General features: G+C 44.4%; 1 protein-coding gene across 1 annotated transcript; it reads left to right on the top strand.

Annotated features, from left to right (window-relative positions):
• Nucleotides 1-255: 255 nt before the first annotated feature.
• On the top strand, nucleotides 256-17,036 carry LOC149348047 (uncharacterized). Its single transcript, XM_089541669.1, has 10 exons — nucleotides 256-328; nucleotides 3,469-3,515; nucleotides 4,035-4,073; nucleotides 5,121-5,159; nucleotides 7,059-7,155; nucleotides 8,998-9,131; nucleotides 10,197-10,244; nucleotides 12,760-12,795; nucleotides 13,965-14,127; nucleotides 16,885-17,036. Exons 1-10 carry the CDS (start codon nucleotides 256-258, stop codon nucleotides 17,034-17,036), a joined length of 828 nt encoding a protein of 275 aa, XP_089397795.1.
• Nucleotides 17,037-22,907: the final 5,871 nt, after the last annotated feature.

Here is a 22,907-nt window from a genome sequence, read left to right as displayed (position 1 = left end):
TTAATACTGACTGCGACGAACACGTGTGCAACCCGTGACGCTGCAAACCTTGCACTTGAATGTGCATGCGAAGGCGTCGATCGGCCTCTACACTGTAAAGAGCCCTTTCAATGACGTCATCTTCATGTATTCCACGTGTAGCTACTACATGATTTTGGGTATAAAAGAGCTCAGAGTTTCTGGGCACACACATCGTGTACTAATCCTGATAGCCTGGTATCAGTCAACCCCACCCGCTGCACAAGCAACACAACCATGACCTCTTCCAACGTCCTCGTTGCCCTTCTGGTTGCCGCAGCCCTGACTTCTGCATCAGCTTCAACGACGAGTAAGCAACTGTGCAAATTTTAGTCCCTTCTCTTTTGCACCTAAAATTTAATCTTAGATCTGCGCTGGCCATTTATAGTGAAACAGCTTTTTTTTTATTTAATTGTCCTTTATAGAGATTTCGAAACGCCGCTATCGTCGAAACTATCTCCATATGTTCAGGCATTGTGTTGCCAGTTTCTAGAAAATTTGTGGGCTTCACTGTGTCTAGTAACTGTCCCCAAAAGGTGAATATAAATTGTTACTCGCCACAGGGCTGTAAACCAAAGACGTCTCGAGTTCCTTGACGTTTCTGCAACTGAAACAGCTTCAGTTTTACGACACCATTGCTATAAACCTGAGAAGCCTTCTCTGCGGAACTGCCGTTCTCTTTCTTTCCTTCCTAAAGGTCTGAGAACCATTGCATAGTTTAATTAGCCTTTTGTGTCAGGGTTAAAAATAAGCGCGACTGTCGAGTAACAAAGACGGCGCAAGTAAGTGAACAGCAAACGTTTTCGGTGGGATAGTGATCATTGTCAAAAAGTAATTAATGCGCACAAAATGAAGACAGCACTAGAGAGGAGGAGAAGCAAAACGAGCACAACGAACGAACGAACGAACGAACGAACGAACAAACATGTCTCTTGCTGCAGCACCTAAATTTAAAAAAAAAAAACTAAGTTTAACTGGTTAGGGGGGTTTAACGTCCCAAAGAGACTCAGGCTATGATGGAAGCCGTACTGGAGAGCTGCGAAATTCAAGTTTTAGAGGTCAACGCAGCTTTACACCAACTAACCTTGGTAATCGTCGACCTCTCAAGATTTTGAGCTCTTCCGCACTCTCCTCCGATTCAGAGTGTCAGCAATGTTCGATATGACACCCGCACCACAGCAGCCCTCAATTCCACTAGAATACCTCATGGACTATTTACTTGCTGTGATAATTGCGCATTGAAGACATAAAACGGCTAGCAGGTTGTAACTCCCCATTGTTATGCAGCTAGCATTGGTTGTAAAGAAGTGGATGGTACCAATAGGTCCAAGGGGGAGGTTTTAATTCTTTCTCGTCTTCGATTTCAAGGCGTGAGCAATTCGGTTATTCAATATGAGCTTGCGCTGCAAAGCATCGTTGCTGTTTGAAACGTAAGGCACCTTTAGCAGAAGGTTAAGCCGGAGGAGGGCACTTTGCATTGTGCGTAACGCAACAGCAACCTCAAAGAACGACCGCAGATGACATTTTTCGCACTTTTCTTTTATTGATGCACATTTTGCAGAAAAACCCACTCGTACCAAACAAACATGCAAGTGCAAATTCAGTTTAAGCTACCCACTGAAGCGCCATGAAGTTTTATGATTCCTTTTATAACGCTACCGGTCGCATATTAAGATCTGCAATTTATTTCGTAAGACCTACCTACTGTACACCGAACTACTGTACACGAGGCTTTCTAAGAAGCTTTTTCGTACTCTTGTTCCATTTCATGCTAAAGTGTTCTACCCTCGCCCGATAATTCTCATTGCCTATGTACTCCAGAAGAAAGAAGTTGGCCCTTTTAAATCCAGCTAAAAAAATCTCCAACAAACATTCTCCAGAAAATATCACGCTACACAACATTTTTTCATATCCATGTGTTTTTGGGAAAAAATGATATTCATATCGGCTACTGAACACAACTTCCAACGATAGTTTGGGCAACTTTGAAGGAGATCATGTTTAGAAAAAGCAGAGTGGATACAGGACCCGACTGCAGAACTTACCGCCTATTCTTAGTTCCTGCCCCACCCCCCCCCCCCCCCTCCGCTCGCTAAGCAGATCCCAGCCGCCGAGGTGGCTCAGTGGTTATGACGCTCGACTTCTGACCCGAAATACGTGGGTTCGATACCGGCCGCGGCTGTCGAATTTCAGTGGAGGTGAAAATCTAGAGGCCCGTATGCTGTGCGACTCAGTGCACGTTAAATAATCCCAGGTGGGTTAAATTATTCCGGAACCCTTCACTACAGCGTCCCTCATAGCCGGAGTCGCTTTGGGACGTTAAACCCCCATAAACCTAAACAGATCCCAAATTTCATTCTTATGCGAAACTAAGTATCGACTTTTTAAGCAGTACTTACACGAAATCATGAAAGAAATTTTCATGTTGAGTACAGATAGTTTTGTTTGCTTTATCGTCTTCAAAGTCTAGACCGTATCCTCTTCCTACGCTTAAATTTGCGCCCTATACTTGGATTTGAAAAAATATCCCTTTGCGTTGAATTCTACCTCACAAATATGCCTAGTACTTCGCAATTAACGAACACGATTCTTCTTTTGATGCTTAAATACCGAGAGCACATCTGGCATACAGCAAAAGGCTCAGATTTTTTATTTTGTATTAAGATTCCAGTGATCAGTGACTCACAGCTATACTTACTGGGCTACCTGCTTTGAAATTCATACTGAAACTGCTAAACAAATCTTACACTTCGTACTTAAGAACGAAAAAGAGCGCAGATACACGGGACGAGCATTTCTCGTCCTGTGATTCTGCGCTTTTTTGTTTTTCTTAAGTATGATGTACCGACTTGCCCAAGTCTTCGCCTCTTATTTCAATTTTAAACAATATTAACCTGTGCAGAGAAAAAAAAGGTTAATCGAACCAAATACTGGCAAACATAACCCAATGCCACTATCCCGAAACATATGATCGCGTTGAAGTTTATGAGTTGTACAATAAATAACCTGTTCCGACCCGTACCAACTTTGCTGCACCCAATGTGTGCCTTAATTTGGAGTGGGCCAAATATACTTGAAACCTTTCCAACGTTTCGTGCCACCTAGTAAAGATTATGTTCACAAGCTTCTTAACTTATCAAGACTGAAGCAGTCTGTCTATATTTCTTACAGAAAAGCGCGATGATCTGATTTCTTTTTTTTTTTTGTTGCGCCTGCGTTCCTGCAAATGCTTTCCTTTGTATTCTGTACGCAAGTGAAAAGCGGGCAACGAACGACACGCTGGGCGAACTAAAAAATAGAAGGTCTCAAAAATAACGCAGCACTCTCTTTCATGACCATGTGAGATATATTTACCCTCGTGCGTCGGGTAAAGTTAAATTTTCTCCGGTGTCGGAATCAGCCTTATCCTTTAGAAGTTCACGAACCTATTTCTTCGCATTATCTTTTCAGCCTCTTGCACTAACGTCACCATCAGCAATATACTTGGCATCGGAAAGGTGGGTCTCATGTTATTTTCGTCCGCGCATAGTTCTGGTCCGATAACAATAAAAATTTAATTCCCTATTAAAACATCCAGAAACTTCGTAGCTTGTTTATGGCGAGAGGTGCAAAAACATCGTTAAGTTTCTGAAGCACGGGGAGATATCTTCAGAGTGAGCGTTAAAAAGGACAAGTTTAAACAAAAATTGCTGGAACAGAAAAGGGAAGGTGAAGAAAGAAATAACACGCAAGAAAAGCAAGCATAAATTTGCAGACACCTTTACTACGTCAAGGGATCCTTTAGTAAAGTGAAATCAGGTACACAAAGTACTCATAAGGTCATACTATGCCAGAGGCGGCTCTAATTAAAACGAGTTTTCTTCCTCCCGCTAGCTAAAAGAAAGAAATTATATTGGACAAGTTGTGAATACAATACCTGTCCCGGAGCTGGATTATTCGATTATTGTTTTGTCATTCTTCAGCTGCAGCAGAAAACAGCGCCTCAATATGTTTTTGGTTCTTTTTGTCTGTTTCAGTGCGCCGGGAATTCTACTAACTTCTGCGGCAGTACAAGCGTAAGTTTTCTCCGTTAGAATCTCCCAGTTTACTGAGTTGTCTTTGGGCTCTCTAGACTAACTTTTTATTTTTCTTCCGAAGTGAAGACTTGCCAGTCAGTCAGCCAGTCTGCCAGTCAGTCACTCATTTTATTCTACTAACTTTTGCGGCAGTACAAGCGTAAGTTTTCTTTTTTTGAGTCACAGTTTCCTGACTTGTCTTCGTGTTCCCTAGACTGGTTCTTTTTCTTCCGAAGTGTTCACTTGTCGGTAAATCAGTCAGTCCGTCAGTCAACCTGTCAGTCAGTCATTTTCTGCGGCAGTACAAGCGCAAGTTTTCTTCTTTTGAGTCTCGCAGTTTACGGAGTTGTCTTCGTGTTCTCTAGAATAATTGGTGATTTTTCCTTTTTTTCCAAAGTGTTGACTTGATTAGTCCGTCAGTCAGTCTGTCCGACTGGCAGTGGATCAATCAGTCCGTCATTTTTTTTTTTTGTATCAACATGCAAGTTCTGAAGTAACGACCTTACTCGCAGTGGAGATACTATAGCGGTTGTCTGTTTTTCAGACATTTTTGCATTGAGATTTAAATTCTGGCCGGACAGGGTTTTCGAATTATCGCTACCTTTAATACAGTTGTCCGAGGCACGTCGAATTTTCCTTCTCCCCGTAAAGAGGAATTGCTCGTGATAGATTAACAGAGTAGAAGTTAGACGCGGTTATATATTGGCCTATCAGCTCTCGTACCCCTGCATCGAAGTATTGGCCTTCTTGAAACTACACTAATGCTATTAGGCGAAGCTTACGCATAAGAGGACGGCCTGAAATCATACTCTTCAACCTGCCCATGCGATTACTGTGACCTCGAACAGCCTGTTTTTTGAATATGTGTGTTGCTTTAGAGAATCCGTTTATACTTGTCGTCTTAATTGGCGGCCGCGGTTGTCCTTTCCATTGATACGATAGGGTGTTCCGATATTTAGCTGATGTAATGGTTTATATATTGTGATAGTTAAGCTTATTTCGTGTTTGTACATGACCTCAATCGTATGTCCGTGTTTATGACTGCAGGCAAATGCAGCTACCCAAGGAATAATCAAGATCGGCAATGTAAGTTTCTATACTTCTTCTGTTCTGCTCTGCCAGAATTCACCCCGTGGGGGTGATGTCAGTCGCTAACGCAGGTCTAGACAGTAAAAAAAACAACACGTTTTTTTTTGTCGTGCTGAATATGACACTTTGTTCATCGATCCTTGTGGTTTCTTTAACTTCGCAGTTGTTGTCTTGGTTATTAGTTATCAGTTGTTATTGTTATTAATGTCTGCAGTGGTCGCTACCACTCAATCCGGCTAACGATGACGCTCAGAGAATATAAGATTTCTCCGCTCAGTTTCCGCCCGCGACAAAAACAAATGACTTGACTTGAGCCATTTGGTACTTCGTATTGAAATGGGCAGCACTAACTCTGATATAAGTGCGCCAAAAATTCGAAAAACGAGAATAATAAAGATATAAAGATAGCCTTGTAAGAGAAATAATAGAAGCCTTCTCTATTTACTTTAATTATTTATTTATTTATTTATTATACCCTCAGGGCCATTACGGCATTACAGAGGGGAGTGGTTACAAATGAAAGAAAACATACGTGAGCACTCCATCTGTTGCACTCAATAAAAAAGAATCCTCGTACCAGAAATAAAAATTCAGGGGCCACTTTGGCTCTCTAAAGTGCTGCAAGGCGAAAGCGTTTCCTGGCGCACTGTTTGTTTTTATTTACTTTTTATTTTTCATACTTTGTTTTGTTTTTATTTGTGCTCCTTTTGATATTCTTATTGTTTTTATTTTTATTTTCTTATCTTATTTCTGTTTTGTTTTTACTTTTGTTTATTTCCTTATTTTTATTTATTTTTTTTTGTTTTTTCTTTCCTTGACTTTATTTCTTTTATTTTATTTATGAAACCCATGCATTCACTACATGCGCCTTTATTCATGCTCGAACCTTGAGTGGCGGAGTGGTAGCGTCTCCGCTTCAAATGCCAAAGGCCCTGGTTCGATTCCCACCCTCGGCGCAGTTTCTTTTTAAGTAGTGACGCCGAAAGGCGGACAAATCTGCCGACGTGTCAGCTAACGACAGTATGAGGCATTAGAGGCTTTCGCCTTAAAAGCGCCAAGAGAACAAAAAACCCATTCCTATCCATTCGCCCACGTATTAGCTGGTAGAAGTTGTCATTGCGTGTTCCCTCGACCTTCTCATTTCTCTTAAACATTTAAAGCCTTTCTCCTGCTTTAAAATTACCCAGCTGCAAACAAGCGCTTTTCATCTTCGTGGTCTCTGTTTCTGACCCATTCTTGTCAAACTTAGCGCTGTTCAATTTATATTTTTTTGCAGTCAAATCGGCGCAGTGGCCTACGTCGGCATCCACAGATGGGGAGCCAGTGAGCTCGAAGTGATCAGGAATATATAGACGATGTTTCATGCCACTATGAGTAGAATGAGTTAAGGGCAGGCTCCAAGTTAAGGGCAGGGAGGTTTTTACACAGAAATTTCTCCGGTGGGCGCGCAAGTATTCCACGGAAGGGGAAAAAAACAGGGAAAAGTTAGCATCTCTTCCCGCATATCTACCTCACCAATCACAAACTTTACAGTGGATACTGCCTCAGTACGAATTCCTTCAACTTAAAAGGCGCTCCCATTCTTTTTGCGGCGTGCATCTTTAGTGACCGACAATTCTTTGTTGTCGTTGATATGTTGGTTACTGAAGGTTCACAAGCCTGCGTCCAACTGTTGAACTTTTCTGTATATGTAATTTTGTTGTCGTACGCCACCATAGTAATGGCTTGCGGCTTGGGATATTTTCTTCGCTGGAAACGTCATTTTCTATAAGCGTAAAACTGGATCTCAGATCCTCTCTTGAAAAATACAATGTTCACCAACTTTTGTATCCCGCAAGTTGGGTTAATGAGAGCGGACATCTGAAGAGGAAAATCCTCGCGACATTCCTTTTTCAGTGCCTCATTCAAGGAATCTACCAGAATGGATCGCCCGATGGAATCGTCAGCGCCCTGTCGCCTCTGCTGCTGATCATCGCAAACCGGGGCATTCCAAGTGAGCATACTACAACTTTTGACTTTTAACACTGGATTACGTTGACGCTTTGCATCCAAAGGGCCAACTTTTTGTTTATAGGAGCAGCGAAGTAATATACAAACACAAGCCAGAATACATAGCTCCCTTTCACATATCTTATTTAGTTGTTAATCTCCTTTTTGATTTATTTATTTATTTCAAATACCTTACAGGCCGACGCATTTGTATCTACGGTCCTTTGAGACTTAGGTCATTTCGCGAATTCGCTTGCTTTTACGTAATCATATCCTTCACACTCAGAGGTCGATTAAATGAAAAACAAACATTTCAGAGGGTTTGGAGGTTACAGGTTTTCTCCAAATGATAAATGCCGAGTGTGTTTTTTTAATTAAAGGTGGTCTCATTTAAGGGCGAGGGAGTGGCCTTAAACTAGAATATGAATTCGATGAAATTCTTCGTAGTTTGCAGTTATTTGCAAACATTTCTTGATCCTCTTGAAGCAAATGACTAATGGGAGCGCGAATTTCCAAGTAATCCTTACTACAAAGCTTCGCAGAAATCATTAAAAGGCTTTTCACAGGGGACACCACTGAGCACCGTGTAACGACAGTAAGAGCAAATGCCCAACGCAACAATAGGCATTTTTTAGATACGTGGTTCCCATATACGTGAATCATCTTAGATAACGCTTCAACGTTCTTCGTTTTTATTACCTAGGGAGTTTTTATTATTATTATCATCATCGTTGTTAGTGGCGTTGTTGTTGCCGTCATTACTGCTGCTGCTCACGCGTACATTTGTTAGCAAATTAGCCGGCGAAAACTTACTCTGTGCCTGACTTCACGCTTCCTTGTCTGCGCGGGCACAAAAAAAAAATCAGAATCATTTTCATGCTTTTAAGTGAGCAAATGAACACTTTTTATGCACAGAATGTTTCATGGTAACTTGGGTGGGCCCTCATTCCAAGCGCCCATTGGCTGTAAACGCCGCTTTTCCCCGTTTCGCTGATCAATGCTCGTCTTCCGGGTGGGAGCTAGACAGCGCCATATCTCAGACCTCAGCCGTTAGTTACTGATTCTCGCAATATCTGTATTATTTTGGCATGCCTATACCATGTGGTATAAGTTAGCCACATCACCGCAGAAGGTGCAAAGCGGATAGTACGAATTTGGAAACCTGTGGATGAATTTAACTGGGTTAACTGCAGTTTCCTCAGAATGAGCCCTTACTATACTTCACTTCACTTGACTTCACTTTATTCACTTGTATGCGCTAATGAGCATACAGATGAATGGAAAAGGGGGTGCTGTATCTTACCGGTACTCACCTATGGGGCAGAAACATGGAGGCTAACGAAGAGGGTTCAGCTTAAGTTAAGGACAACGCAGCGAGCTATGGAGAGGAAAATGATAGGTGTAACGTTAAGAGACCGGAAGCGCGTGGAGCGGAGGGAACAAACGCCGGTTAATGACATCCTAGTTGAAATCAAGAGGAAGAAGTGGGCTTGGGCAGGGCATGTAATGCGAAGGCAAGATAACCGCTGCTCTTTAAGGGTAACGGATGGATTCCAAGAGAAGGTAAGCGTACCAGGGGGCGGCAGAAAGTTAGGTGGGCGGATGAGATTAAGAAACTTGCAGGAATACGGTGGCCGCAACCGCCGAAGGACAGGGTTAATTGGAGATACATGGAAGAGGCCTTTGCCCTGCAGTGGCCGTAGTCAGGCTGATGACGATGATGATGATGATGAAAGACTCGCAATTAAAAAAAAGACATCCCCTATGCTACTTGGTTTCGCTGGCTCTTGGCTTCCGTAATACGCTAATATTTTTTTCTCGAAACCTATTGCGCGTAATTTTGCAGCCGGCGTCAGCCTTGGAACGCTGGGCAACTACCAGCTCTGCAACTCGACTGGCTGTCTCAACTTCCTCATCAGGAATGACTCGTGCCTCGGCTCGATCAACATTGGGCTGCCTACCGTGGGAAATCTTGGCTCGGTAAAAACCCTTCGTCAGCAACATGTGACCGCTACAAAGATTAGAGTGCATTTAAATACATCTCAATTCTTTCGCCTTGTTACCTTTTTTCATTATAATTATTTTCAATTAGGCTACGTCACGTTTGATTAACACGAAGCAGCCTTCAGTTGAATGCACTCACTCAGTAAAACTCCCTGTGCGCCATCCGCCAGACCTAGATTTCGCTGGTGTACGCATTTGTCGACTAAACACTCCATGTTTTTGGCCATGTATTTGTCGACTAAACACTCCTGCATCATTTTAATAGTTACCCCGGAAAAACCTACACGGATGAAAAGCTCTCGCCATTACTCTCCCGAACTCCTGTCCTGCAATATGACTGGAGGGCTAACCGCGGCTCAGCACACCGTCTGCTTGCCTACAGCCTACGCTTTGCTCAACGTGGTAATCATCCTCCCTCCCCCCCCCCCCCCCCCCCCCTGGGAGTCTGCTACAAGAACATCAACTGCGCAGAGAAGATAACCGCCGTTTATCTTCTCTGAGCAGTTCACGTACTTCTATCGTCCATTTTGACGCTTTAATTTCAAACGGAATATCTTCAGTGCCGCCGAAACTGAGAGGATAATGAAGGAACTTAGAGTAAAAGGGGCTTACAGTATTTATTTTTTGGTCAAGGCTATGCCATAAAGCAATGGCTAGTACACAACCACTGCCACTGCCAGTATGGCAACCACTGGTGACCACTGCCAGTCCGGCAAATGCAACTGCATCGATAGCTTTCGTACCAAGCAGGCTTATGCCGCAATCTCCCTCAGTGTCGCCGGTGTCACCTAAACAGAGCTTTAACGAAACTCGATTTTACGAACTTAGTCATTTAGCGAGCATGTAACTACTCCCTCCTATCGCCTTCTCCTCCGCTGATATAAGGAGGAGTGCTTTGTCGATCAAGCGAACATTTTCATTAGCCAGGCATTAACGTTTTGTTGGTGAAACACTATAGGTTCAGACGCACCGGAACTCGCTTGTCGCAATTAGCAGTTCTTCTTTCGAGACGATTATCAACTTCTTTTGTATTTTTTGCAGTGTTCTGGAAGTACGACTACGCTGTGCACGGCTGGATCACCTACCACTGTAAGTTATCGGTTACTTTGACTCCAACATCCCACTTTGAGCTGTCGCGCTGCGCTAGCACGATTTATTTGGGCATGGGAAAGGAGGATAAAATGACGTTCTAGCTCCAAATAATTGCGAATAAATGATAAGATATGAAAATAAAGGTAAAACAGGGCTCTGACGAAATGACTGAGGATTAAACATTGCTGTCAAAATTTTAACAATGCTGCATTACGCTGTACAAGCAAACCGTGGTGCACGTCTCTAGTTCGCTGCTCGCAGTTAATCTGAACGCAGTTCCTCGTGGGTTTCTCCGAGTCCAGTTGTGTGGAGCCAGTCAAGTATTATGAACATCAGGGTGAAAAATTAGTCGAGGGCCCATCGGTGTCAGGGAGGCAGACCCGGAGTGACATGGCTTCACAGGAAAATGGAGACATCAGATTTCGGCCAAGGGGAATCTTCATAACCTGGCGATAGCTTAAATAGGCGGTTAGGAAAGTGAATTGGGGGAGGAGAACGATTACATTAGGTACAAAAGTAGGTAGGTGTACGTATAAAAACAGTTTAACCGCTTCTGCAAGAATTTATCATGCTCCTCAACGAAACAATACAAATCAGATTACACAAATTTGCACTGCCTTGTGTGTGAGGCAAACGACAGAAGATGATTTAGCGAAATTTTAAGGCGGAAGCCTTTAATGTCTCATCGTTGTAAGCAGCAGTTGTCGACAGAAAATGTCACGCTTTTCAATTGGTGGAAACGGTCGTGACGTCACAGTGCGCGAATTTCAAACCGGGCCAATTGCACTTTGGCTAGTAACCATGCAACCAATTGAAGGGATCGTATAGTGATGCTCCAAGTAAGTGGGACTGAGCTTAGTTAATTGCTTAATTACCCAATTAGCCTAGTTAGCTTTACTAGTCAAGCCATATAAATAAATAAAACCGATTAAGAAATTGGTCGAGCTCAGGAATCGATTCCCGGTCTTCGGCGTGAGAGACGAGCATCCTACCCACTCCGCCATGCCTGCTCGATGGTTTGGAATGAACAAAGGCGCGTCTAGTGAATACGGTGTCTTCACTCTCATCCTCCTCCATTCCCCTCCCCCGAGGTTTAGGTGTCCACCGACAAATGAGAGACAGATACATTTCCTTTCCTCAAAAACCAATTTACTGACGAGCGAGGCGTAGAACCGAATGGGCGATGGCGTTCTATGGACTCCTTGGCAGCGTTGCAAGACGCTGTCGCGTTCCACTCTTAGGGGCATCAGTGACCACACTTTAGGTCAAAAAAGTCCCCCCTGAATTTTGTGAGGCAGTTACTGCGTAATTTCCTTTCCTCAAATACAATTTTCATTTTCTTCATTTCGGCTCCTCTTTATCTATCCTCTTTCACTCCCACTTCCTCCCTTCCTTTACGGTGCGGTTCAGGTGTCCACCGAGATGACAGAGAATTACTGCGCCATTTCCTTTCCTCAAAAAGCGTTGCGTTCAAAGGGCAAGGCATCCCGCTGAACGGGTGATGTTCCGTGGACTCCCTGGCAGCGCTACAACGCGCTGTCGCGTTCCACTCCTAAAGGCGAAGCTTAAGCCTAATTAATTAGCAGGTAATTAGTATTCAGGCATTAATCAGTAATTAACCATTAATTAGTGATTTGTCATCACTTAGTAATTAGTACTCAATTATATGTGACGCCACCGGTGCCACAGAAACAGCGAACGTGGTGCGGAAAACGCTTCCGCCGCTACCCACTTTAGACAGTCAAAGTGCCCCCTGAATTTTTCGCATTATATAGGCGGTTTGTACCTATAACACAATAATGCAAAAACGTGTCACAAATGTAGAAATATTTCCCTACACAAATTTTTATTCGACGCCTTTCCCACTAGCGCCACTAAATGCTTTCATTCCTGTAGTTGAAGGGCAAGTTATCAGAATTTTTGTTGCGAAAGCAACACTACGCGAGTCGCCGAGCCATTTCGCGGAGCTGACGAAAGGCCATACTGCGCATGCGCGAGGAGCAGTGACGTCACACGGCGCACAGCTGGCGCGCCGCCGCCGTCGCTGCGCGGCTGACTCAGAAGGGCCGCCGTCGCGCTCGCCAGTTGCGCATGCGCAGTAGCGGCGCATAGCTAGCGTGCCAGAGCCGCCGCCGCTGCCGTGCGCTCTCCATCGCCTCTCTCTCTCCTCGTTGCTTTCGGAATCCTCCAGGTTTAACCAGAAGTAAACGACTTCCAATTTTTATTTATGCGAAGTTTCTTTTTCGCTTTGTACCGCTCGGGGGGGGGGGGGGGGGGGGGTGCCTGTGAATGAATTAGCCTTGCACCGAGTGAGCGAAGCCACTCGAGAAGGCGTTCTCTTGGTAAACCTCTGTGTCTTGCCTGTGCTGCAGAATACGTTCGATTTTCTAGAGTTGGCAGGCACTGAATGTGGTTCGTTCTGATGCACAGATTGTTGCTGTCCTCGTTATTTACATCAACTGACAAATAATGACTGACCTTCTTGCTCCTCAATGTGCGTTCCTTCTTTCAGACCAATATAGTGCAGTCCACGGTGCAGTCCCTTGTGGTGAGTATACAGCAGTCTTACGATACATCTCAGCGATCTTTTATTTTCTGTCTTAAAATTAATTGTTCTTTTTTGTCTCCGACTCTCGTAAGTTCTAAAATTTTGTCGGAACGGCAACGATCATGAGAGCTCTATATCTTCAATGTTTTATCGCCTATTTACGATGGTTCATTTAAATTTCTATGATTTAGAGTGATTGTCTTTGATGAAAGTGGCTCGACACACTCAACATTGGGTATCAAACATTGACCACCAAAGACGAAGTGTACTTAAATGACGGACTCTAAATTTTAAAGATTAAACGTCGAAGGAACACTGAGGAAAACGCCATGCAACTACTGTTCTATATCCAACCTGGTTCTCTAGCTATCTGACTGGTTTAATTTTCAACCGGGAGCAAAACAAGCGATTAATGTACAGAAATTCAATTTAAAAACTCTCCCATCGTTCGATGTATCGGGAAGAATCGGCATGAATTTCCAATGTAAAATATTTAAGCCCTTTAACACAGCTCCCAGTGGGACATGCTGCCTTCACGTAAAACGCAAACTTCAATGTACGACACAGGTTACAGAGCAACTGCAGCACTTTTTTTAGAATTTTTCGATATTCAAGGACTTAAATCTATATAGGCTGTAGGTAAAGCATGCCAAGTGTTTTTGCACTAGCATTTAATATAGTGACGTAATCGACGACAGAATTTCCCGCTTCTCCCCAATGCACCGAAAGAGTGCAGGAAACCTCAGCGTGACGTCACGGAAAATATGATTTCAAATTAGCGCTGTCGTCTGCCACACCCTGCCCTGACTCGTTAGACGCTGCCAAACTCCTGTCGCCGGGGTTCGCCTTCATTGGCGTTGTTTTTTTTTCCTTCAGAGCTGGCGTTTGTGCGTTGCAAATGTATACCGATACCTTCGATGACGTCAACATACGCCCCCACTTGGCGTTGTGCGCTGCGGAGAAGCTTGAAGGGCGTCCGGATTTAAATCGGCGATTACTTCCCTATTTCAAGTGCTAGTCCAAAAAGACTTCGCATGCATTACCTGCAAGTTTCACACATTCGACCCTTTTAAGTTCGTTGATTTCTAAAACCTATGCAGTTTCCCTTTAAGGATTCCAGCGCTCTGGAAGACCTTCAATCATCGCGTCTCGCATTTCTTTGCTTGCAGTGCATCCTGACTCAGCTTCCCGCAGGCCAGTTCCGCGATGTTGTTCGCGGCATCGTCTGCCAGCTCATCACGGCCATTAACCAGGCCATAAGTGCGAACGCGGCTCTCCAGTTGCCTTTCGCTGGCTTCAGCTTGGCCATCAGCCTCGCGCTGGGTGTCTCGTGTAAGTTTGGTTTGGTTTGCTTTATGGGGTTTAACGTCCCAAAGTGACTCAGGCTACGAGCGACGCCGTCGTGAAGGGCTCCGGAAATTTCGATTACCTGGGGTTCTTTAACGTGCACTGCCATCGCACAGTACACGGGCCTCTAGAATTTCGCCTTCATCGAAATTCAGCCGCCGCAGCCGGGATCAAACCCGTGTCTTTCGGGTCAGCAGCCGAACACCGTAACCACTAAGCCACCGCGGAGGGGGCTCAGCATGGAAAGTGCTTTTTTGCAGATGTCTCACACGTAATGCACAATTCGTTAGTGCACAGCAACGTAATTAATTGAAAGTAACTGCGACATAGGTTGTCGGAGGTTTCGATTATTAATTACCGCGAAGTGTACGACGAAACTTTTAGTTAATGTGAGCGAGTCATCGCTCTTTCTTTTGTACCATAACAAAGCTTAGCACGTTGTCATTCGCGCATAGCTGCTTTAGTTTAATAACACCTGACGTCGATTTCACCTTGTCTCACTTGCAGGCCCCTTAACTGGCTGAAGAAGACAGCAACGAGTCTTCAGAGCGGCAGGCGGTGATGACACCATTCTTCCTGCATGACTCTACGCTTCTGCACTTTTCCGGAAGAGCAAACAAACTAGTGGTGGTTGGCATATATTCAATAAACATTTGGCATTCATTTCGCCCTATTTCACTCATTACTCGACGATGGCCAACCCGCTGTCTTGGCGCGCATTCCGACCGCTTAGATTTCAATTCAATTCAATTCGTTTATTTTCCAGAGCGGTACAAATAGAAACTCTGAATGGTCCCTGAATGGTTTGCCAATCAAACCCTAGGTATGGCGGTAAATTGCTTGAAAATGATCCGCAATGCTTGACGTTAAAGAAGCCAACCATCACTGACACCAAACAGCACAGCCGATCTTTCTTTAATTTTCGGTGTTGACCAATGGGAGATTTGAAATGCAATTCTTTTACCGACTATAGGTAGTTGATTACAAAGCAGGTGAAAAAAAATGAGCCGACGCTGAGGCAGCGATCGAATATCTAGCCTTAACACATCTAACATAGGTAGCCGGTTTGAATCCCTTCCGTGGGCTAGACTGTAACTTAACTAGCAATTTTATGCTGCACGAAACGCTTAATCGTGTGCCACCACCCCGAACACTCTGCAACAAACGGTCAAGCAGCACAGTTTACAGAAGGTCAATAAAGACCGGCAATTGGGGGTACATAGGTCGCCGGTTTGGATCCCTGCCACGAGCTAGGCTCTAACTTAACTCGTAAGTTCATGTCACCAACAGCGCTGAATCGTATGACACCATCCGGAACATCCTGCTGAAAACGTTTATATATATATATATATATATATATATATATATATATATATATATATATATATATATATATATATATATATATATATATATATATATCAAGTGTCCCAGCTAAATGTAACCAAGCTTTTAAAAAACACGGGGTGTCCTAGCCGTTCGAAACCAAATGAGGGTTGTTTAGAGTGACGTGACCTAATCTGCAGTATTTTTTTCGTTCTTCAAGGTTGACTAATTAGTTAAGCTTAATTAACTAACTTTTTAATTATTGACTTGAGGAACAAAGTGTCAATGCAAAAGTTGTAGATCGCTTTGAGCAACAGCTTACTGAGACATTTGCAGCAAAGTAATATTTACGTAAAGTGTTTTTTTTACCGGCCTTTAACCATAACCCGCACAATGAGAAAAAGCTTCCACATGACAACTGTGCCACTTCAACGTCCCAAGACGCGCCTTAAAAAATAAAATCCGTTTTTTCTGATGTCCTCTCCTCGATGAGACTTTGGGTGCACATTGGGGCAGAGAAGTGAGCGAGCAGCTGGTCACGTGACAACTTTCTTTTAAGACCAATAAATTAAGCTACATAACTCATAACTTGACGGAAACAGCACTACTAGCGGTTTTTCGAGGTGATCTAAAACTTTTTCATTGACACTTTCTTCCTGAAGTCAATAATTAAAAAGTTAGCTGATCAAATTTAGCTAATTAATTAACTTTGAAGAGCGAAAAAAATACTCAAGACTAGGCCACGTGACTACGAGCAACCCTGAGTTGGTTTCACTGGACTAGGACACTTCGCCTTTTTTTAAACGTTTGGTTATCTTTAGCTGGGACACCCGGTATATATATATATATATATATATATATATATATATATATATATATATATATATATATATATATATATATACGTGTGTATGGACGGTCCTCCGATCGAAACTGTCGGTAATAAATGAAGATAATTGCAAACTTTTGACCCCTTCTTCTACAAGTCCTCCTGGCCCATTGAACGACAAGACCTGCTGCAACTATATATATATACATATATAAACATAGTTTAGTTCCGAGTTGTGATGCTCAGGCATCACTCTTCCACCAATTATTGTTTTATTCCATTATGTAACCACCTCGGTCACCATGGCAACCACTGGAATAAAATATTGTTGCTATGGTGGCCGCCATCTTTGATTATATCCGTGGAGTCGTCTAACTCGGATGTTCGAAACGCGACCAGTACAGCTCACGCTCTAAAAACAACCACATGCCGACAGTGGAATCCGAACCCACGATCACATTCATTCAGTATCAAGCACAATGATTTTCTACGGAAGGATTGTACCTTCAGATCCCTGTGAGACAAAGGGGATTATAAACAATGTAGAAGCTCTTAGATTACTGTGCAAGTGCTCTTCCTGCTCACAGGCCGTGACTGCCATGTGGGCTCCAAAGCTGACAGCAATGGCCAAGGATCACTTTACTCTGAAAACGTTCCCCAAACGATCACCCTGTTGGTAATGAGAATTGCAGCGACCGCTCGGGTACCCCGAAGTCATGGTGGTAATCGGAGCATATAACGGTGGGCAGCTTCTGTGTGTGTGTGTGTGTGTGTGTGTGTGTGTGTGTGTGTGTGTGTGTGTGTGTGTGTGTGTGTGTGTGTGTGTGTGTGTGTGTGTGTGTGTGTGTGTGTGTGTGTGCGTGCGTGCGTGCGTGCGTGCGTGCGTGCGTGCGTGTGTGTGTGTGTGTGTGTGTGTGTGTGTGTGTGTGTGTGTGTGTGTGTGTGTGTGTGTGTGTGTGTGTGTGTGTGTGTGTGTGTGTGTGTGTGTGTGTGCGCGCGCGCGCATGTGCGTACGTGTGTGTTTGCGCGTCTGTGTGTCGTGTTTTAGCGAGTCTAATATCTCCAGCGCCTCACAAAGAAAGAGAATAGACGCGTGCCGTAGCCACCTGCGCAGAAGAGACGACGACAGCTGCGGGAAAAGCCGGATACAGGCTTCAACACGCGCTCTGTTCACGCACTCTAACGGTTCATCCGCGCATGTTTGGAAACCCACGACTGGCACTGGTAGCTTTTCAGTGCAAGGAAAAGCCCATAGTCAATGGTTTTGGTTTATGGGGTTTACGGTCCAAAACGAATGAAGATGTGAGGGACGGCGTAATGAGGACGCCGCCTGCTTTTCTCGTAATTGGACTAGTAATGCTTTCACATTAAAACATTCAAAAGCACGGATGCATTCGTGCAGTGCCGTTATCTAAGCGTAGCACGGATCAGACCGCAGATTTTTCCTTTTTCGTGCACAATGAAAGGCATTTGTGCACAGCTTATAGAATAATTATACAGAGCTGATATTCTTTATCGCTATAACTAGTAATTATAAATACACGCTCATAATTTTCGCTCGTCTGTTTCACATGACTCTGGACTAATTGAGTTTTTATTTTATTTACGTGAATGACTGATTACACGCATTTTTGTTTTTGAGGGGAAGCATCTGACCCCAGCCTCATAAAATGAGGTTAAGGTGAAGTTGAGTTAGATTGTCAATGGCGTCGGAAAAGGTGAGGTCAGTGCACATGCGAAGATCTCAAGTTATGAGGCTTTGGTTGCGCGACTCGCTAACTGCTTTGTTTTTTTTAGTCTGAGTTCAGCTTTCTGTCCGTTCTTGAAAAGTTTAGCGCGTTTCACCATGATGAACAACCAACTAGGCCCAATTCGCGCACTATGAGCTTTATGTATTTGAAGTCAAACTGCCACATCTGCTTTTTCTCAATCATGGTCCGGTTACGGTCCTTCCGGAGTGGAAGGATTATCTCAAGTTCTTTTCGGCCGTAGCCTTCTCCTCCTGAACCAGTGTGCCTTAATACCTCGACTCTATGTTCCGTAGTTTTACTTATAATTTCTTGCTTATTTCAAGCAGACCATTCAGGGTAAAGTACGTCTCGGTTGAGAGGAACGAAATGTTTTGTGTTCCAATGTAAGTGAATATCGTTGGAAAAACTGTAGAACTTAGTCTATGTCCCTATTTCTAACACTGCATTGAGCCACTACTTCAGAGAGGTCGACTCAAAATGCAAAGCGCCACCTAGCTGATCCTTTACACCGGAAAATGATGCACGATGGTAGCTTTCTAAATGCATCCAGATTGAAACCACACATCATGCTGCGGCTGACAACTGAGTTGCAATTTGATTAATTAGTACTTAGGCACTTTCAAAACCATGCAAAAACTTGTTTTGTGAAAGAAAAGGTGTAGTAACTGTCTCACTTTTCGGTTGGCACCCAAACCCCGCCGTGATGAACCGATGAAAGGAGTTGACGGAACAAGAGAGTACAACGCGCTGTCGAGTACAACGCTGCCAGACGCGAATAATTTCGACCATCTGAGGATCTTTAACGGGAATTGACGTTGCACACAACAACGGCATCTTTTACATTTCGCGTGCACCGAAACACGACCTAAGCAGCTGGGACTGAGCCAGCGCCCTCAGTGTCAACAGTCCACAGCGCTAACCACTGAGCCACCACGGCGGGCAGTGCGCTGGTCGTGGAAGAAATATGCCCATGAAGCTACCTGAATACACCCGCCTCACACTACGGCGGACCGACACTAGCGAATATCTTAGCATCAAGAAGCGTTTGGCATTCACTGCAAGCTTCTCCAGGGCAGTTTCTATCTCAGGAAAGAAAACTATACAGTGGGTGTGTTCCGAAATGACGATGCATTGCGCCATTGACACGGCTGAACTGGGTGCGGCGGCAACTAGCGGCGAGACCACATCCAGACCGGCCGATGTAGGAGCATCAAGAACCGTTTGGCCTTCCTGGGAAGCTTCGCCAGTGCATCTTCTATCTCAAGAAACAAAACTTTACGGCGGGTGTGTTCTCAATGACGATGCATTGTCCAATTGACACGCAACTCGCGGCGACTAGTGGCCGTGTCTGTCTGCGATCGTTTGCTCCAGCCCCTCTTGTTGGTTTCGTGATGATTTTTGTATCAATCAATTGAACCTGTAAAAAATTACGAAAGTTTTGAAAAAACTCGCACTATTAACAATGGTTGCGTAAATCATGAAATTCCGCGAGAGCTACCGCAAACGTTCTGCAGCGTCCAAGAGGCGTTTCAAAGAACGGTCGCCAATTATTCTAAATTATTCCGAAGCCATCCGCTGCGACTCTTTTTTCTCTCTTGCTTTCTCAGTATCTCCTTCAGCCCTTTTGCCGCAATGCGGTTGAAGTGTCCACCAAGAGTTACTGCGCCTTTCTTTTCCCAATAACCAATCATTTTCATTCTTTGCAACTCTTATAGCTGCGCATTACACCTGATGACAACGGTTGCCCAAAAATCGAGGCTTGCCGTGCGGGCCAAGGTTTGTCACATGACCCCAGACCGAACGAAGCCACACAGCAGCCGACAGCGGAACAGTAACAGCGCTTCTTGTAAATTGGGGCCTGTGATCTTCTGACAAGTCTCACAGATGGTACCGCCGCCGCGCAGCCGCCCACCATACCATCTCAGAGAAGATACAACTACTGAACGACTCTGATCATGCAAGCGAACAGCGAGCGGCTTAATCCGCCATCTTCTGCCGAGTTCGTGCTCTGTTAGTTGAGTCGCGCAATGTATTTGGTGCTTTAATGTGTGTTTTAGCCTCATTTTCGCGCATGCTACTGACAAAGGTTAACATAAAACACATGATGTAAGTTAGACGCTAAGGTCCAGAAGAAGTGAGTAACGATCTTCGCATTGGAAAGCCTTGACTAAGGCTATGCTGCCTTCCGGCGCACATTTCCGCCACAATTACTTCTTCCGGAGCAACCCCCGTTAGCAGTGACGGAAGCAGTTGGCAGCAGCGAGTGCTTGATCGTACAGATACTTACTGAGAAAAGTCTGTTTCTTGTGCGAGTGAATTTCTGCAACACTTAAAGTAAAAAAAGTTCCCCGCAAAGTACTCAGTTCTTAATCTCATCCACCCACCTAACTTTCTTCCACCCCCTGCTACGTTTGCGCTCTCTTGGAACCCAGTCCGTCACTTTAACGACAGTCGGTTATCTTGTTTTCGCATTACGTGGCCTGCCCAAGCCCATTCCTTCCTCTTTAATTCGGCCAGGATGTCATTAACCCACAGTTGTTCCCTGACCACTCAAAGGCGGGCAATTGACATCTCATTGGAAATCAAGATGAATTGGACTTGGGCAAAGCCTGTAATGCGAAGGCAAGATAACCGATGGTAGTTAAGAATAACGTACAGGATACCAAGAGACGCCAAGCGCAGCAGGGGGCGACAAAAAGTTAGGTGGTCGGATGAGATTAAGAATCTTGTGGGAATAAGGCAGCCGGTGCTGGCACAGGACAGAGTTAATTGGAAAGGTATGCTATCGGTGGCGATTTCATGCAATTCAGTGCCTGCGATCGCACCTAATTTTACCATAAGATGACAAACTTTTCACTCTTTTTCAATGAGTTACCATCCTTTTTACGCATCCCGTTTTATTTGTTAACAAAGTGTACTCTTTCAACGCACACCTGCGTTGATCTACACGTATTTAGGTTAGCACTGGATGGTAATGGTTGCTTAATTTGTGTGCAGCCCTTATTAAGCCCAGCTGGCCTCTGAGGCGGGCCCAAACTTGCGCATACCCCTTTTCGGCGCTGCATGACGGATTTTCTCAGCATTCACTCGAAAGAACGTGATTGTGCCTTTCGTGCTGTCTGGACTTCCACACGCGGCCAACCTTGGGCATCCAATGGACCGGAAACACCAATGATAGGTCACATGGGCTTCAGATTAGGAAGTGGCGTTTTGTCGCTGCTCGGCAGTGGGCAAGTGCCACTTGGATAGGCTTCGTCCGCCTCTTGTCACACGCCACGAATTATTAATCACTGAGAGTCGTTTATAACTGGAGCTCTAAAACGCACACAAGAAACAGTTGCTCATAACCATGGCATTTTCACAAGTCGTGACAAACCTGTACCACCTGTGCGCCTAGGGCTGAAAACTGGTGCTGGCAGGCACGGGCTTCGCAGTCAAGTGTAGCACTGAACAGTGGGTATAGTGTATTTTTCATGTCGTAGTTCCTAACATTATTTAAACAGTGATATCTCTACAAACCCGCTTACTGACATATATACACGTATTTTTTTTTAACAAACAATGCTGCGCTTCGTACTAATGATATCTAGGAATATTACTCCCCAACCCGTCCCTATTATGAATGCATATAAGAAAACGTAGGGCTCTAGAAAACCATCTGTTCAAATACGTTGTGGAAATAAAATTCATTTGTTTATACCAGCAAACAGCCTCAGCTTCTCTCATTTTTGTCTCAACTTTTGTTTGGCAGTGCACAACATCGCGCAGCCCTTTATTATGGTTCGATACTAAGGTCAACTTGCCTGTTTGTTGTTCCTCATATCCAATTTTATTTATGGTAAGTGTTCCTGTAATATATTGCGATGGTAGTCTCATATTTCTACACAGTGTGTTACTGCTACTTTATGCTTGGGTTTCCCGGACGTACTCAGTCAAGCTGCCAGTAGTAGCTGTGAGCCGGGCAACCTTCCAGCTGCTGCTAAAAGCTCGCCAGCTTGACTTTTAAAATTCTAGAGGCCCAAAATAATGGTTCCCGGAAAGAATCGCTTAACACTATGGCCTCTGTTATATCCACAACGCTGGAAGGCACTGACAGAAGGATGCCGCACACACGCTATGCTGAAATGAGCGTCAGTGCAGCGTGCAATTGTGTGCGTGCGTGTTTGTGTATTAGTTTTCTGTTTGCGCGCGTGTGTGCGCGTGCGTGCGTGTGTGCATGCGAGTGTGCGTGCGTGTACGCTTGTGTTCGTGCGTTTGCGTATATGTGTGTTTGTGTGGGTGTGCGCGCATGTGTGTGCATGTGTCAGCGTGTGTGTTCGCGCATGCGCGCGCGTGCGTGCGTGTTCGTGTGTTCGTGTGTTCGAGCGTTTGTGTATGCGTGTATGCGTGTGCGTGCGTGTGCATGCGTGTGTGTGTGCGCACCCATGTGTGTGTGTGTGTGGGCGTGTCGTCCTTCTATCGGTGTCTTCCAGTGCTGTTTTGGGTAATGCAGAACCACTAGCCCTAAAAAGCCACTCAGATTTCGTACTGAGTTGTTTGCCAGAACAAAACTTTGTCCTAGCACTGAACCCGCAATAATACCTGGGCAGCTTGCAGGCCTTGATTTTAGTCCATTGGGCTGAAATAATCGTAGTCTGTTTGAAATGCTCTGATGAAGCCCCGTATCAGACATCCCGTCGTGGTATGTCGCATATGAATAAATGGAAAAATAAATAAGCAAACCAACGTCACGCAAACATATGACACTGTAGCGACAAGCAACGCCTTCTCTACTTTTCGATCCATGTTGCTTCGTTTCTTTTACTTCACCTGTGCGTTTTTTTTTTTTTTGGACCGATGGTCACGTTGCGCCACATGAG

This window comes from Amblyomma mixtum, chromosome 4 (assembly GCF_055824585.1).
Source record: "Amblyomma mixtum isolate Tamu chromosome 4, ASM5582458v1, whole genome shotgun sequence".
Lineage (NCBI taxonomy): Eukaryota > Metazoa > Arthropoda > Arachnida > Ixodida > Ixodidae > Amblyomma > Amblyomma mixtum.
Note: the sequence above shows the minus strand (reverse complement) of the source record. Positions and strands in the feature narration are given on the sequence as shown.

Coding starts and splice junctions, on each gene's coding strand:
- LOC149348047 (XM_089541669.1), top strand. CDS start 256: ATGACCTCTTCCAACGTCCTCGTTGCCCTTCTGGTTGCCGCAGCCCTG. Junction 7,156..8,997: donor CGCAAACCGGGGCATTCCAA/GTGAGCATACTA, acceptor GTAATTTTGCAG/CCGGCGTCAGCCTTGGAACG. Junction 12,796..13,964: donor CCACGGTGCAGTCCCTTGTG/GTGAGTATACAG, acceptor CTTTGCTTGCAG/TGCATCCTGACTCAGCTTCC.